Source organism: Euprymna scolopes, chromosome 30 (genome assembly GCF_053919585.1).
Source record: "Euprymna scolopes isolate OS-2025 chromosome 30, ASM5391958v1, whole genome shotgun sequence".
NCBI classification, from domain to species: domain Eukaryota; kingdom Metazoa; phylum Mollusca; class Cephalopoda; order Sepiida; family Sepiolidae; genus Euprymna; species Euprymna scolopes.
Genome location: NC_136511.1, coordinates 21312923 through 21330686, shown reverse-complemented (window position 1 = coordinate 21330686; position 17764 = coordinate 21312923). Strand labels below are relative to the sequence as shown.

The 17764-nt window shown below is 35.6% G+C and overlaps 1 protein-coding gene across 1 annotated transcript; it reads left to right on the top strand.

The window, feature by feature from the left end:
• Positions 1–6600: 6600 nt before the first annotated feature.
• On the top strand, positions 6601–12434 carry LOC145254706 (protein fem-1 homolog B-like). Its single transcript, XM_080113374.1, has 2 exons — positions 6601–6631; positions 10526–12434. The coding sequence occupies exon 2, from the start codon at positions 10526–10528 to the stop codon at positions 12296–12298; it is 1773 nt and encodes a 590-aa protein (XP_079969500.1). The 5' UTR covers positions 6601–6631; the 3' UTR covers positions 12299–12434.
• Positions 12435–17764: the final 5330 nt, after the last annotated feature.

Genomic DNA, 17764 nt, shown 5'->3' with positions numbered 1-17764 from the left:
CAGTAGATAATAGCAGGACCGGAGCCAAGCACTAAATAACCATCATGTTTTCCTGGAAGCCATGTTTTTCTCAACTTTAAGCATCAATTCGCATGTGTGTTATAAAACACTCCCTCCAGCACATGTTAAGAATGGCGAACGCCATTGACATTTCTTAAATAATACATTGGAAAAACGTCTTAATATACCGAAAACTATTTTCGTGTCCCAAATTTGAATGTGATATTCGTTTTCAACAGACCTTAAAACCTATTAAATCGTCATTTCAAAGGTGGGTGTTTAGAGGGAAAGACGATAAAAGTTTAGCTAACGTACTTTGATTAAGTTTGGTTTATTTCCGAACAAATCGTCTATCTATGCTATATATAATGTCGATAAAGTTGTCAAATGAAATACAAATTCAAATAAATAATTTTAAATGTTCAGTTTTACTTTGGAGCACTCTAAAAGTTTACTCGAATTACTGTATTTAGATTTTTAAAATTGTACAGAAAATTGTCGCTCTAGAAAAACGACATAATTCCATTTCCGTTTGATGAATACTTTTTATTTTGTTGACGACCATCTACTATGTGACCAGTTGTATACAAATCCCAAGAGCGATAGGATTCTTCTATCATGTCAGAAAGAGGCACATTGTTTAACAAACGAGATCGGAGATGCGCCACTGTACAACTCATGCTCTCTACTGATCCAAGTTATAACAACAGTACTATTGCTAGCACTCTCAAAATACTAATAAAATGCTAATTGCCACGAAAGTAGGGACATACCCAGGGTAATGAAAACGAAGTTTCCAGCCAGGGTTATGGTTCCTGATGTGGTTTCAATTGCGGACCACATCATGCGACCTCACATCTTCAAATTCGGCTTGAAAGTCAACAGCAAAGCGTATCTAGATGTAGTGCGTGTGGTGGACGTCTGGTACAGTCAAGTAGTTTCTGGCAGACCCTGGATCTGAAAACAGGACTCGGCGCCGACCCCCAAGTCCAAACAACAACAAAAAAAAAACGTGATTGGCTTCAGGAGTGCTACGCCTTTATGTCCTTCGACCTCAACCTGAACCCACTGGACTACTTCGTGTTGTCCTACGACGAGAACATCACAAAAATGTCTTCCCCCAACACTAAAATCTCTTATCCCACTTCGCCAATCTTTCACGATAAACACCCGTCTGACAATCAATAAGGTTCTCCACTCGTTATCTGTGACTAAATCAAAACGTAGATTCCATGAACAAAGCTTCTTAGAAGTGTACGACTGTTGAACTCTCTTCGGTTTGCCTGTTTCCCACCTGACTACAACTTTGATGTCTTCAAGTCCAACATAAACAAATTCCTGATGCACCGCTCTCTTAAGTAAGACACTTTATCAGATATCCAATACTAATGATTACTACGATACTATCTCATTTATTAATGTACACGCAATAACCCTTATCCTCGAGTGGCTCCCGGACCTTGATAAGTGGTGACCTCCATGTTAAAAAAAAACACGGCCTGAATTGATTGTTTCAATAAAAGTTTTAAAATACAGTTGTGGTGCTTTTTATATGTTTATTTATGGCGCCAATTTTAGCTTTGCAACCTGTAGTTTCCCCCGTCTTTGATTTAAATGCGGAAAATTTATTAATATACAGGTTGTGGCATCAGTATCTCCCATAGTTTAACATGTGATCTTCCCAGTCGAGCTCGTGAAACTTTTGAGCAATCATTAATTTGTATGGATGGAATTGCACATCAGTGTGCAGAATTCTTCTCACTGTTCGATCAGACAATCCAAATACGAAAACATGATTGCGAGCTGAATGTGCACTGAGACTGAGTGACAGAAAGTCTCACAGCTCAAATACTATAAACGTGGTGTATAAGATCAAAGAACCCAACCTTGATCGCCCTTCGGGGCCCGTGGCGTGGTTGATAGTGGCGTTGAATCTCTACGGTTCCAGATGGTCATTCTTTGAAGATACCGGTTTCAATCCTACCCAAAGCCAGCCAGAGGCTTACTTGGCCAAAAACAGATGGCAGTGGTTGCTGAGAATGAAGTTAGAAGATTGGAAGTTCCTATCCGTCGAACGAAGACCAGAGGAATAGTTGGCCGAAACCTCCTGAAATAACTAATAAAGATGAGAATAATGGTTCGCAATAGGTAAGTTAATATTAATTAGCTCAAATACTGTCTGATATTCGAGCGCTTCGGAGCCTTTTCAATGGCTTTCTTTTAAGTGTCGAATCTTTAGCTTTGTAATTTATAGCCCATACCTTTATTGATTTTCTTCCTGGAACATCATCATGTCGTTATAAATTTTGATGAACTTGGAAAGCATTCTATGTTGCAGTTACAGCTTCACCATTCTTCAAGTTCTACAATTCTTCTACTTTAAAAGCATGATATGTACCAGTGCAAAGTATATTACTTGATTAGGGTACCTGATAATAAATTACAATTAACTAGCTAAATGAAAACATCATTTGAATTTGCATAAATTTATTAGCAACATATAGTTGAAAGTTTAAAATATAGAGGTGTTTGGCCGCACCCTATATTTTTGTATGTAATTATTAGGGCCGTGACAACAGAATATTCTTTTCATTGTTTTGCCTCTTGAGTATATATTCGTCATGTTTTATATACGTGGTTATCGGTTGATTGACCATGTCTGACTGTATCGTATATATAATGGAGAATCAGTATAATGAAAAGAATATGCTGTTGTCTCAGCGCTAGTTATTATAAACATACAGTTTATTAACTTTCTAATGCATGTTTGAGTAATAGGTTCCTAAGCTCTACGCAATCTAGCTACCACAACCTTTCCTCTAAAACTGAGGGGCACTCATATGTAATTCGAAATCTTGCGGAATTGATTACTTTGGAATTCATCCCAAGCTGTTTGACATTCTCCTTTAATTATCCATTTCATTTAAATGTCTGCAATCAGTGCATGGAATATTAGTCTTGGAGAGTACCATGGGCAATAAGATTATCATTATTATTAGGTTTGGATTATTATTTGCTAAATACTACGAAGATACATATTATTATTTATTATTGAATAGCCTGGTTGTCCGACGTTGCCTGGGTGTTTAGAGGTGTGTGTTGAGCAAAAGAAAATGTTGTAGTAGGCAGGCAGGCAGGCTTGAACTCGTGACGCGAAGACGGAAAAAGAAAGTGGAGGTGTGTGTATGGGTGTTGGTTGAGCAAAAAATAAAAATAAAATAAAATTGCGAGCGCAAAAAAAGGAGTAGTAAGCAGGCTCGAACGCGTATCACGCCAGTGGAAAAACAGGTGCCCACGGTAGTTTTGACGTCACAATCGGTCGAAATAACGCCTTATATACGACGTCGTAGAAGCGAGGATTAAATGACTTGCAAAATATTCTAGCGAAAAAAAATACCTTTTCTGTACAAACGTTTCCAGATGAGGGGGAAGGAATCATTGTTTTGGGGGCAATTTATCAATATTTGTCGTTCGAAGTGTCGCGCTTCAAAATCATACCGTAAAAATCCGTCGCCTCTATCGAAAGTTTTAGGCAGACATACAAACATACATTCAAACACATTTTTGCCCTTTATATTATAGAAATATATTATATATCCGTCTGAAGCTAAAACTGTAGAATCACTACTTTTTTGTTTAAAGCGAAACGGATATCAGTGCTAAGTGTTATAAATTACTAGCAAAAGTACCCGCCGTTGATTGGGTTCAAAAGCAGCCTACAGAAAATGGACTCTGATTCATGAAAGTATGATAGGTTATGAAAAGGAAGGGTTGTAAAGAGATAGCTTCGAATTTGGGAGTATCAAAACCAAAGCAAAATATTATGAAAGTAATAATAAAATAGATAAACCCCATAATTTATTATACCATACCTGTTCACACTGAAACCCTTATCACAATATTCTGTGGATCTATATTAAAAAACCTTGTTAAACTTTGTGACATATTTCCATTCTATGGAGGTCAGGTGGCAACGAACACCCCTTAAGTTTATTATACCATATTTCTTTAAGCTGAAACATAATTTTCAAAGTATACTTATGCAGATAGATATGAAAAGTCTTTATTAAAGTCTGTGCCTATTTCCATTGTATGGAGGCCAGGCGTGAACGAAGAACCCACAATTTTATTATACCATCCTTATTTAAGTTAAAATATACTTATCAAAGTATTGTTATGTACATCTGTATCAAACACACTTGTAAAGGTTTTTTTTTAATTTAAAATTTTTTTTATTTCCATACTTTGTGAACCAGGTGCGAACGCAGACCTCACAATTTTAATGAACCACTGTTTTGCCAGATCCAACATACCCATTCCTGTGTCTCGATACATCTTCTATCATTATATGTAAACAGTTGTTTAAAATAATCAACCATATAGGAGCCTATTCGTGACCAGACACACCTACACACGAAGACATTCAGCTTTATATTATAGATTTATGACAGCCTTCCGAAAATTAAAGGTTTGGGCGGACTTGTATGAGAATTTCCCCCCTCGCTAAGGACGACTTTCGGACTAAAACTCCCCCCCAACCTCCCCATGTTACGAACGGCTTTTAGAATACCCCCCGCCTCACTAGGTTAAGAACTGCTTTCATTTTTTTTTTTCGATTTTCAGTAGATTATTATTGATTGGACACTAACGTATAGGTAGCGTGACTCTCTTTTAGGTAAGTCAAAGTTTGATCTTTACTAAGGCGAAAACTGCTTAATCACTGGCTTATTTAAGAGTATATATTCTATATGACATCTTCCGGAGATCGAAGGTTTGATCTTCGCTGGGAACTTTATGAAAATACAATTAAAATTATATGAGATTTCTAGTCGATCATGGCTGCTGGGACAAGAACAATATATCCTCGCTGAGTAAATAAAGTTCGGCACAATCACGTTGACACACTGGTTTTCGTCAGATCACCGAAGTTAAGCAACTTTGAGCATTGCCACTACCAGATGGCTGACCATTTGGGAAGTCTAGGCGCTGTATGTAACTTCTAGAAATGTTGGGCGTGGAGCTAGCACCCTCTCCCCATAAAAAAGAACTCAGTCGCTACAAAACCATCTTTGGCCTATGAATACTATTTTTTGTTAATTTCAACGTTAAGTGACCAGTAGTTTTATAGTTCATCAGTTAACTATTGACAGACGGACGAACGGACAGACACACACATACATTTCCTGTTATACATTCTATTAAATAAAATAATCGTTTTTTGTATTAATTCTCTTTTTTATCCTTTCTAATTTCCTTATAATAGTCTTGACTTTTGGCAGAAAATGGCTGATGGACTCGCCATATTTTCGTAAGTTTTAATACTTTCCAATCATTATGGATTCATCGGCAGGAATGATTTGGCAAAAAAATGTGTCTTTTTTATGTTGGAGGCGGAAAAGATTTAAAAAAAAAATAGATAAAAAATGTGTTTTTTTTATATTGGAGGCGGAAAAGATAAAAAAAAATAAATAAATAGATAATTTTTTTTATATATTAAAGGCGGAAAAGATAGAATAAAACAAAATAAATAGATCAAAAATGTTTTCTTTTATATTGGAGGCGGAAAAGATAAAAAAAATAAATAAATAGATAAAAAATGGATAGGAGGCGGAAAAGAAAAAAAAACAAAATAAATAGATCAAAAATGTTTTCTTTTATATTGGAGGTGGAAAAGATTAAAAAAAACAAAATAAATAGATCAAAAATGTTTTCTTTTATATTGGAGGTGGAAAAGATTAAAAAAAAACAAAATAAATAGATCAAAAATGTTTTTTTATATTGGAGGCGGAAAAGATAAAAAAAATTAATAAATAGATAAAAAATGGATAGGAGGCGGAAAAGAAAAAAAACACAAAATAAATAGATCAAAAATTGTTCCTTTTATATTGGAGGTGGAAAAGATAAAAAAAACAAAATAAATAGATCAAAAATGTTTTTTTTTTTTATATTGGAGGCTGAAAAGATAAAAAAAACAAAATAAATAGATCAAAAAATTTTCCTTTTATATTGGAGATGAAAAAGATAAAAAAAACAAAATAAATAGATAAAAAAATGTGTTTTATATAATATGCTTAAGAGATAAATTGCTGCCTAAATACGCATAAACACACACATGCATGTTTATGTTTATGCATGTATGTATGTATGTATGTATGTATGTATGTATGTATGTACGTATGTATGTATGTGTTTAGTCGTGTAGATATTTTGAAAGGCAAAGCAATAAGTTCAATGTTTGATGCATTAAAACTGATTAATAGCAAAAGTCCTTAGGGAGTGTTTACTCTTCGTAAGGAAAATACAAAAAATTCATAAGTAGTCAAGATCATTATACGACTCACAGGCGCGAACCTCTCTCGCAACATTTTCACTAAATTTTAACCGAAGCATAAGACACCATTTGGTTTGAACCTGTTTTATATTACAATGTCTCCGCAGTCATTTTATTTGAAGAGTGAATAAAAACATATGCAAATACACCGAGCGTTGACTTCGTACGGAAGTATAACGCAGAATTGGTTGTGTCATCCATAACGCAAAAAGGAATAAAGAGGTAAGGCAGTATGATTACGATTTCTCTATTCACTAAGACATTTATTTCACACGCCATGAGGTCAAAATCAGATACAAGGTAGTTTTAATGTGGACGAACATTCAGGACCCAAAAGGCGGCACTTTGGATTGGAGCAAAAATTTAAATTATTTTAATCAAAAATAGATTTCTAATTAACAGACTGAGGGCAGGGCGTACTACACTGTTTCTAATGGGCCACATAACGTGTTTTCTGAATGATGTAAACAAACTTTAGTGATATTTTGTCTATGAAACCCTAAACCTTAAATGGGTGTTGATCAGCCTTTTATAGTTCATAACTATTGTCACTGTGCTCGGACCTCTGTGGTCATAATACTGTCTCTTCCTCTTTCCAGGCACTACTTGACAAGCAAGAATTGGTGTCAACGTATATAAAAAGCTCGCTTAAAAGTTTTTTTTTTTTTTTTTTGCTAATGCACTTACTGATCTGCGCTATTTTTAAAATCGTATGTTCACGTTTAATTAAACTTTTATTTATTTTTTAATTCAATTGTAAGGTTAAAGTACAGAATATGTACAAAACCAGCTGTAAAGAATGGCTTTTTTTAGGCATAACTACTTATCAAGGTCATGAAGCCCCTCGAGGATAAGGGTTACAGAGTGTACAGTAGACAACTGAACAAAATAACTGTTAGTAAGGCAAATTTGATAAATTTGTTAACTTGTATGGAACGGCTCATCAAAAACTTGTTTACTTTAGACTTGAAGACAACCGTATTTTAGTCAGCTGGAAAGCGGACAAATAAAGCACATTAACAGACTTTTGTGCTGGAATGAAAGGACAAACATTTAAACTGATGTCCATGTTAAACAACTGCAATTACACCTTATTACCTAAAATGTTTTTTTTTTTTAATCGTCTCTGCGTAAAAAAAACTATAGCATTATATTAATTTACAAAGGAAACGTTGTATAAACTGGCTTGCTAATACTGCACTGCCTTAATTTCCCTCCAAAATTCAATTAGCATTTCGGCGTTTATTCATTCAGTTGTTTCACATTTCGGCCAACTATTCGTCTGGCTTTCATCAGGTGGTAATCGTGACGGGAAAGGAACTCCGAATCTCCTAACTGCATTCTCAGCAACTCCTGCCTTCCATAGTTTTTATCTTCCCATGTTTTGGGAAACAAAGCCTCTGGCCGTCTTTAGGTAAGATTGTAACCCTGTCTTCAGACAATTCTCACCTGTAACCGTAGAGATTCAATGTATGCATCCACTAAGCCATGGACCCCGAGAGCGATCAAGGTTGTATAGCCCTTAATAGAAATTGTCTCAATGAATTACAATTCAATTTCGGGCATAGTATTGAAATTTGATAATTTCTCATTGCATGGGTGTAAGCTCTTTCGTTAAGAGTCGCACTTTGTTTACCAATCATTCGGCGAAGTGACGTTAGACAAATATTAAGGTTCAGATGATCAACACTTTATATAATGTTGCTTTTCTTAAAGCAAAAAATAGGTTTTATTCGAGCATCACACAATTATAACTTATGATAAAAATGGTTATGCGCTTTTTAAATGTAACATAGTTTAGTATTTTTTCACAACAAACCTACAGTTAGAACTCTTAAAATATTTATGTACTGTTTTTTTCCCAATCTTTATGAAGTATTTTAATCCAAGATAAACAGTTCATGAATTTGTAAGAGTTCTAGTTTACAACTATAACTCTTAAAAACTACCAACGGCTGATCTATTTAAGGAAAGTACATACACCTTTTAATATAAAGGTTATGGTTTTATTATAAACGCCAAATGAAGACTGTTTGACTAAAACTATTTTTATATTTGCTTTTAAAACTCTACATTCTATAGTGGTTATTTGAATCTAAAAAATTTTAGACATCACATTTGCCGAATGGCTTTGTAAACAGTGCGATTCTTAACGAAAGCGGACGTTAAAAATTTATAGTTATTCTAAAATATAACGGATATTTAAATTTTCAAATCTCTAGATTTGTATAAATGACAATTGTGTTCGTTCCATACGGATTCTGTTTCATACAAATCTACCTGAAATCTCGGAGGCCAATTTTCTGTCGGAATGCCTCCGATAAGTATCAAATCTCAATTTGACTAATGTTCACGCAATTATACAGTCGAACATAAGTTCATTTGAGAAGTTGTATTACCACAGAAGTTCCCCTGATACACGATTTTCGTATTTTAAACTTTAATTCCAATGATTATATAAAATTTTATAAAAATCAACACTAAGTTGATTTACAGTGTATGTCCATGTGTGTGTACTATTATATAAGAGAAATATTTTCTGTGTATGTATGATTTCGTTACCTATGGACTCGAGCTTGTTATACATAAACCTAGTCATATTTGAGGCTTGGAAGTTTCATATTAATAAACTTTACCGTGTAAGCTGTTAAATCTTGAAATACCTTTTTGACAAACTCGTTGTCTATCCAAGTTCTTATATAAATAGTTAAGTTTTTGTCCCTTTCTCACTTTGCAATATTTTAATACAAAAACACACACACACTTCAAATAACGACTTTTGATTTTTTTATTATAAAAATAATCCCTCGCTTTTATATTTGATTTAAAAAAAAAAATCAATACTTTTTTACATGTAAACTATTAACATTTGTCAGTTTGCTAATAGTGTTTTAAAAAAATCTTAGACATTTTTCACGGTCTTCTCCGTCCAGTCGACAAAAAATATTTCTCAATGTGGATGCTGAAATTGAAGATAGCTTTTGGATGTTTTATCAGTAACTTTTTTTTCGCAAGTTTACTCAGACAACTCTTAATCCATAATTTCCCAACAATGTGGCAATTAGGAATTGAACTTTTCATCCAGAAGAAACTACTATACCTAATCGAATATCGCATGTACGGAACGAGGTTTTAATATCTAGTTATAAGTCATTCTCAATATTTTCGTTAACTAACCCTAACGGATATTACAGTGAGGGATACTCGGATATTAAGTGAGGGAGACCCAAATACGTAAAACGCGGAATGAGACTGATCTATATTGGGGAGCATGTTCCTGTCAGATAACGGAAGTAAAAAAAAAAAAAAAAAAAAAAAAAAACGTTGGGGCTGGTCATTATTAAAGTGAATGGCCAATTTGGTAATTCCATGGTCTGTAGTTAAGAGTAAATGCTCTCCCCCTACAAGAGTTGCAACAACCTATCCTCGCCATCTCCCACAACGGGAATATACATACGCCAGGAAACCGCTTGTGAATTTCATACTCCCATGGTATTTCCTCCTTTGGAGGAAGCTGATTAAACACGAATAGTTTTAGTGTCATTTCGCACACATGTCGTGTGATTTTAGAATAGATTGAATGAAATGTGTTAAAGACAGCCTGCACTTTTGACTTTTTGAGATTAGTTGTTAATATTTGAATTTTATCTACGGTTGCAGCTTCTGTTATCACAACGTTTTGTTCGATGTAACCTCCGACCTTCTTTCGGGGTATGTTGTCGAATTCGGGAATGTTTTTCTCGAACTCAGGAATTTAGACTGAATTTCAAAGGGAGCCTTTAATTTGCATCCCGGGAGGCAACATGCTCTTGATTAATCAGCTATGGCTGAATAGTTCGCAAAGACCCGAGGGGCAGTGGTTAAAATACTCGGAAAATCAACTGTAGACGTGATCTTCTAAATGTTTAAACATACATTCTCAGTTTAAGTGAAGGAAAATACAATTGCAAATTGATTATGGCCTCTATCCAGTCATGGCTGACGGAACGAGAGCATGCTACCCCCCCGGTACAGAAAAGTCACGTTCGAAATTCTACTCAAAATGCTTTAGTTCGTAGAATCCTTCCGGAGTTCAAGATAGACCCGAAGAATGTCAGATAGCATCCACCGAAACGTTGTAGATATGCCGCACAAGATGAAAAGAGTTATTCGAACAAACATACAATTACAGAAATACTGTTTTATGTTTTTCAGATGGCCGAGGGTGTGGCAGATGACGTGTGCCAATACAATACGCCAAACGGACGCTACATTTACGATTTGATCACTACAAATAATCTCTCCGAAATAGGTGTGCATTTTAATTCATTAACCATACGTCATCGACAGTCGATTGTCAGCCAAAAAGTAAAAAATACAACCCTTCTCGGACACGCTTGTAGCCTCGGATTCAGACATATCGTGAAATATCTCTTGGACGAATGCGAATCTGATATCTCTGACGGTTATACTCATGGGTACACACACTTAACACCATTGCGAATCGCCATCGATAACCTGGATGTCCTAATGATCAGCTTATTGTTAAGTCGCGGAGCTGATGCTGCTGATAAACACGGTGGACGCTCTTGTGCCGAACATGTTTTCAAGAATGACTATTTCTGTATAGAATCCATGCTGATTAAGCACAACGACGCTGGAAGACAGGACAGTAATTCGGAAGATCTGACCTTGCTTACCTGGTTGACCAATACGCATATAAATGATAAAAAACCCTTTTTATTAGCGTCGGCATCCGGGGATATTGGCGCAATAAAAAAATTGATGGAAAATGGCGTTTACCTAAAAGTAAAAAACCAATCCGAAGAGAACGCTTTGTGCATAGCAATCTTAAACGGGAAAAGGGACGTAGAGCACTTTTTGTTAAATTACAGAGTATTCTCTTTTAAAGCTCATGTGCAGGCTATGGAGTTATGCGGGGCGAAATTTATAGTTTTTCAATCTAACTTTCAGGATGGCTTTCAATGTTGGAGAAACGCGTTAAGAAAAAGAACCGAATATTTTCCTGGCGTTTCGGATAAATTCGTGAATCCCCGCCAGACCGATCTGGGGTTAGAGTTCAGTAGCGAGGAAGAACTCAACGTGATGGAGAATTGTGATGCTGAGATTTATGTCCAGGGGTTGATTGTTTTCGTCCGCTTGCTTTTCCCATCAAGCCAGATACTTCAGGATGCTTTTGTGCGTGTTGCGCGGCACACTTTTATTCGAAATGACTTATCGCAAGCTACAAAGATACTCGCTACGCTTTCTGAAATCCCAGTCTTTGCGGGAAGATTAGTTTCCCCGAGCACTACGGCTTTTGTCACGCTGGAATACCTATTACGCCGTCATTTTCGAAGTAACCTATTAAAAAAGGCTGACATTATAATGAGGTTAGGATATATGATGGATTTCGTAAACAAATCAAACTGGCAAGTGTTACTCAGTCGTCCAGGGAAATTTTATCCATTCCTTTATGCACAAATTCTGAGGCGTATACTGTACAGCACAGTCTCACTGTATAGACTAAATCCTTCCATAAAGGACAAAGCTTGGGTGACTGAATTTATGTCCAACTTGATGACGTGGCATTCCGATCCATACCCAACAACATTACTTCATTTATCGATTGCGGACCCAAATACAAGTCCCCTCATTTCATTACTTGTCAGCATCTCGGATGATGTCAATTGCAGGGATAACCAAGGAAATACCCCAATGCACATAGTTTCCTTCCTACAAAGCGATAACGCTTATATCTCAAGTCTCGTGAACTTGTTAGTGAAAGCAGGAGCTCATATTGATTCCGTTAATAAGTACGGAGTAACACCGCTTAGTAGACTATTATCTGATGGCGTTGTTAGAAACCCCTTAAAATTTATGTCCTTACAATGCCTGGCAGCTTTGACTATTGGTGTGAATAATGTAAACGTTCCGGACTTTTATCCTAAAACAATTCTTCGCTTTATAAAAATCCATAGAAAATGAGTTTCATGTACATTCAAGAATCCACTTCCGACTGATCTGTGGACAGTTTTGTTGTGAAGTGCAATTTGACATAATGGAGAATAATAAATCTGGTGTTTACGGTCAGGCATTAGTAACGTATTACATTTAATTCAAACCGGTTCATGATCTTGCTTTTCTAATGGTCGGCCAGAGTTGTGTACAACAGGACTCATTGACAACGATAAAGATACCCTAGAAACTTGTTCAACTTCCGCATATTCCTTATATAGAGTTTGTCTTCCCGCTAAATTCGGTCCTGGATATGACCTTAAACTATATCCAGTGGTGAGGCCCTAGCCTGCGTGCTTTGGGAAGTGTGGAGCCACCCTACAATTGCCATTGCTCCGAGGTCCACTCTGTTCTGGAGTGGTAATACCAGTTAGGGTCCCAACTATGGGTTAAGTAGAAACCGACTTGAAAACAAATATATTCTATTAAAAATCTTTCAAAACCTTTGGATTTGGCATTAAATAACCTTATGTCGTAATTTTATCAATGGCCGATGAATATAGCTCAATTTTTTAAAAGAAATTCATGAGATAACTTTAAGACTACTAAGGAGAATATGTGCGTTCCGGAAATGTATCCCCTAAGCCCTTTTGTCACTCATAAATTGAGTGCTGAATTGATAGTTATTTTATTATTTAATGTTGTGTACCTAATCTGTATTTTAACCTTACAATTGAATAAAAAAACAAAAGTTTAATTAAACTTGGAAATACGATTAAAATGATAGCGCGGATCAGTAAGTGCATTAGCACCGTTTTGATTTCCAATATTTATAATCATTTAAAGAATACTTAGCGTGTATTCGAAGAATGCATTCTAAGTAAGTTAGCGACACGTAGCTGAAGTTAACTCTGATTCATTGTATAAACTTTTTAATACTTCGCAACTTTATATGGAATTAATATTTAATATCCTCTTTATCCAGCTCACATTTTTAAAATGTGATAAGGTATGTAATCTCTTCAAAACTATAGTTTGAACCAAATCCGGACGGGGTATACAACCTTTGGTCGATCGTCTTAATAGAACAATTTTTACTTCATTTTGGCAGAATTCGATTTAATATTTATATAGCTGGAATACATATTTTATATATAGTATGTAGTTTTTCATTTTTTTTCCTTTCTTCTCCAACATCAGTTCTTAATCTTATCCCCTTTCCAATTCTCCTCGGTCCTGGATATGACCTAAAACTATATCCGATGGTGAGGCCCCACCTTTAGAGGAGTGTGGAGCCACCCTTTAATTTCCATTGCTGCCAGGTCCACTCTGACCCGGAGTGGTAGTACCTGTTAGGGCCCCAACTATGGGTTAAATAGAATCTGACTAAAAAAAATATACTCCATTAAAAAATCGTTCCTCAAAATAACTAGATTCGTTATCAAATAAACTGAAAACAACCAACCAACATCGGGATCAATCGTATTAGTTTCATGGTCAAATAGATATTTGAGGAACACAAACCCCATTATTTGTATTACACATAAAATATGTAAAAATATTATCTTTATCGCAGATTATCGCACGTTTCTTTCCAACTCTGTGTCCACCGTTACATAAACGACGCTGGTCTGGTTTCAAAATATAAACTCGTAAGAGAAAAACGGTTAATTTTTATCTGCATGAAATTATTCTAAAGAATATTTAGAATAGATTGTGTTCTTCTAGTTAAATAATACATTTTAGTAATAATTAAGTTTTATCCTCAAATATTTTCCTGTCATATTTGTTCTCTTTTACAAACTAAACTAACACTGGATTTATTTTTGTTCTCACTGGATATGAGAAATGATATTTTTTGCCCCCTCCGACAAAAGGAGGTTATTCGTCCGTTTTTCTGTCTGCACTTCTTTTTTTTTTTTCAATAAGTACGCCTTGGGATTTTTTGAAATTGGGCCAAATATTAAACATGTGAGAAAAGTGATGGATTTTCCGGGAAACCTCCGGTTGCCCCCTACGACGGCTTTCGAGTTAAAATAATTAAAATGGACTCTTTTGTGCTTATTAAACAAAAAATTGTGCCTGGGATCTTTATAAAACTTTCTGAAAAGTTATAACTAAGAGATTCCTATATAATTATCTTTGTCTATACTTGGCGATAACCCTTTGGTGTGCTCCAGGAGCTTTTTAGGGGCTAATGAAAAGACTCCCTTTTTCTTTTTTTTCTTTTGTTTTACTATTTTTCCATATTTGTCCAACATTTTGTCCAACATTTTATGTGTATGTATATTTAGAAGTTTTGCATGGTGCTGAACTCCAATTTAAATATTTTAAGGTCTTAGGGACATCTGGGGCTAATGGGGGGGAGGCAAATAACTGACATAGTAATGTTTTTGCATGTTGCGGACCTCAAATTTACATAAAGGCCTATAACTGCACTGTTTGTTCATTTTCATCAAGATATGACGTCCCTGGTGAATTCTGGGGCTAAATGGGAGTGGAATGCTGAACTTGGTCATTTTTTTATACCTCGTTCACTACGCACTCACGGGGGACCACACATGCTTCACTTGTGTATTCATTCTTTGTACGGACTGTTATCCTCCCCTTTGTTATTGTTACGCCACGTTTTGCTAAACTAATCATCTGGCCTTCTTCAGGTGATTCATCTCGATGGAATAGAAATAATTATTGCATTTATAGTTACAAGACTCTGCATTCTCTTTCTATCGCGGTTTATTACCTGCAGAAGGCCAAAGGATGACTTGGCCGAAACATGGAACAATAAGAACGAGGATAAGTCTGCCAACGTATGACATACGCTGTAGGTCTTCTAAAATGCTCTCCATGTAAATGCTCCAACTCGTGTTCCCTTGAAGACATTTTTAGTCTTGAATTGCATACTATTATTTCAAAGAATACGCAGATACATTCTTCATCGTGCTGCTCTCATTGAAACAAAGACAATTCAATTAAACTAGCTACAACTTTTCTAATTTTGCAAGCACTTAATGTTACTTAACATTCCTTATTACTAATTTAATACGAATTTGTTTAGTACTCCTTTCAGAATATTCGTTTAAACCTAAGTTTAATAACTCTGTTTATTTGATATATCTCGATCAATCGTATTATTTTCGGTTATGTATATACGGAATCCAGTGTTGTACCGGTTTTGGTACAAGACGCCATCTATTTTCATGTTAGCGAATTAGAATTTCTGGACTGAGTTTTTTTACTTGATTTCCTCCACATTAAGGCATCCATTTTTTTTCTGAACCTACTTGTTATTTCATAAATTGTATGCGACAATATTTTCTAAACAAATGTTGATATTATTACAAATTTGAATAACTGCTGCTTATATTGCATGCATCTTTTTATTAGATCCACTGCTTTCAAATTCACAAAAATCTAAACGAATTTTCATCTTTTAATACTAAAAATTGCTTTATAACATGGAATCGTACGTCGCTTTTAATACCGAATAAAATTAATTTTCCAAAAGAAAAACAGGACCTGTCGGTGGGGCATTAGAATACACCGACTGCCCTCCTGCAGAGGGTAAAAGTCCCTAATGGAGGGTCATGGATATGACTTTAAACTATATCCAGTGGTGAGTCCCTAGCTTGCGGGTTTTGAGGAGTGTGGAGCCATCCTTTAATTACCATTGCTCCCAGGTCCACTCTGACCCGGAGTGTTAGTACCTGTAAGGGTTCCAACTATGGGTTAAATAGAAAGCGATTTGAAAACAACATATATTCTATTAAAAAAAAGTTTCTTCAAAGTCTTTGGATTCGGAATTAAATAACCCGAGAAGGGTTGATATACCGTAAAACAACCAACCAAAAGAAAACGTGTTCTTTTTTTTTTTTTTTTTTTTTTTTTTTTTTTTTTTTTTTTGTAAGGTATCCTTCATTATCAACCGATTTCTATGTCATAATACATGCTTTTTTACGTAATATTTTGGGAATTTGATCCCAATACATTTGTAATACATACTTATACAAAGTTAGTCAAGGGAAAGGGATGGTTTAGTTAAAAAATATTTGAAATATCCGCAGAGGCTTTTCCCCTAAAAACCATCCGTTTTCCGTGATTCACCCTGAACTAATATTTCCTGTCAATGCCGTTCCCATAAATTGAACTCTGTACTTCTGTGTAAAATATGATCCGGATCTTCTCGTAAAGACTCTACATATACCAGCGATGTATTCGTGAAAGAAAAAGTAATAGAAAATAACCCAAAACTGATCATCTATCAATCCAGTATCAATATTTTTAAATGTTGTAATAACCCTTTCTACGTGACCAAATAAAGACTCCAGAATTCAACTTGCTAATAATTACTTTAAATACATTAAATATCTGCAAATACTGATCCCATACAGCTACTAATCCCCCCTCTTTCAAATGTTCCCTGCCTACTTGTTCACTCAACTTTTTACCTGCAGATGATTAAACAGAGGTAGTTGGGTAGAAAGTTATTGCCCAGTAGATTAGGATGTTTGTTTCTAATTATATAGGTGTATGTGTATATGAGAGTTAGAAGGCTATCACAATGCGAGGAATGGAATGTAGTCGGTGGTAGGAAAGAAAGACGAAAATAAGTGATCATTGATTTGCAAATTGTCACTTATGTTCTGGGCAATACATTTTCTGCCCACTCCTATCCCCCAGAACTGACATTGTTTAGCATTAACTACAACAGTGCCATGTTCATAGCCCCAGTTTAAATTCAGTTTATGGTCCGACCAGAGAAAACATTCATAATTAACGCCTAACTGTAAGCGATGTAAATAATTCAATATATTCGTTTTTTGTGTCTTTTTTTTTTTTTACACAGTGGTCACCACTTATCAAGGCCCGGAAGCCACTCAGGGATAAGGGTTATTGCAAGTACATTACGTTAGTGTGGAGATTTGATGAAGTGTTTACTTAAGGGGGCGGTTCATTAGGAATTTGTTTACGTTGGACTTGAAAACATCCAAGTTGTAGTCGGGTGAGAAGCAGGCAGACGGAACAGTTCCACAGGCGTGCAGTTCTAAGAGAGAAGCTTTGTTCATGGAATCTACGTTTTGATTTAGGCACAGATAAAGAGTGGGGAAATTTTTCACAGTGGATTCAGCTGGACGGGTGTTTTTCGTGAAAGATTGGCGAGGGGGGACCAGAGATTGGAGTTCAGACGAGCACCTGCCATGGAAATAACGATAAGACGAGGATAGGCTCGCAACGTCTCTTCTGTGGAGTAAACAAAATGAATCCTCCGAGATGTACCCGTCACTGAAAGGATACAGTAGGGCTTTTTTACAACTGACTAAATAACTGTTGTTTCTAAGTTCAAATATTGTGGCTTCCTTCATTATTGCAGGCTATCGATACCCACTGTAAGAGTACCTGCACATAATTTATTTTCTTTTTTTGTGGCAAGAGTTGCACAATCTCCAACCACACCACTCTTGAGTCAGTGTTGTTTAATACCAGTAAGAAGTGGAG

Excerpts from the sequence above, each read along its gene's own strand:
- LOC145254706 (XM_080113374.1), top strand. The coding sequence starts at position 10,526 with ATGGCCGAGGGTGTGGCAGATGACGTGTGCCAATACAATACGCCAAAC.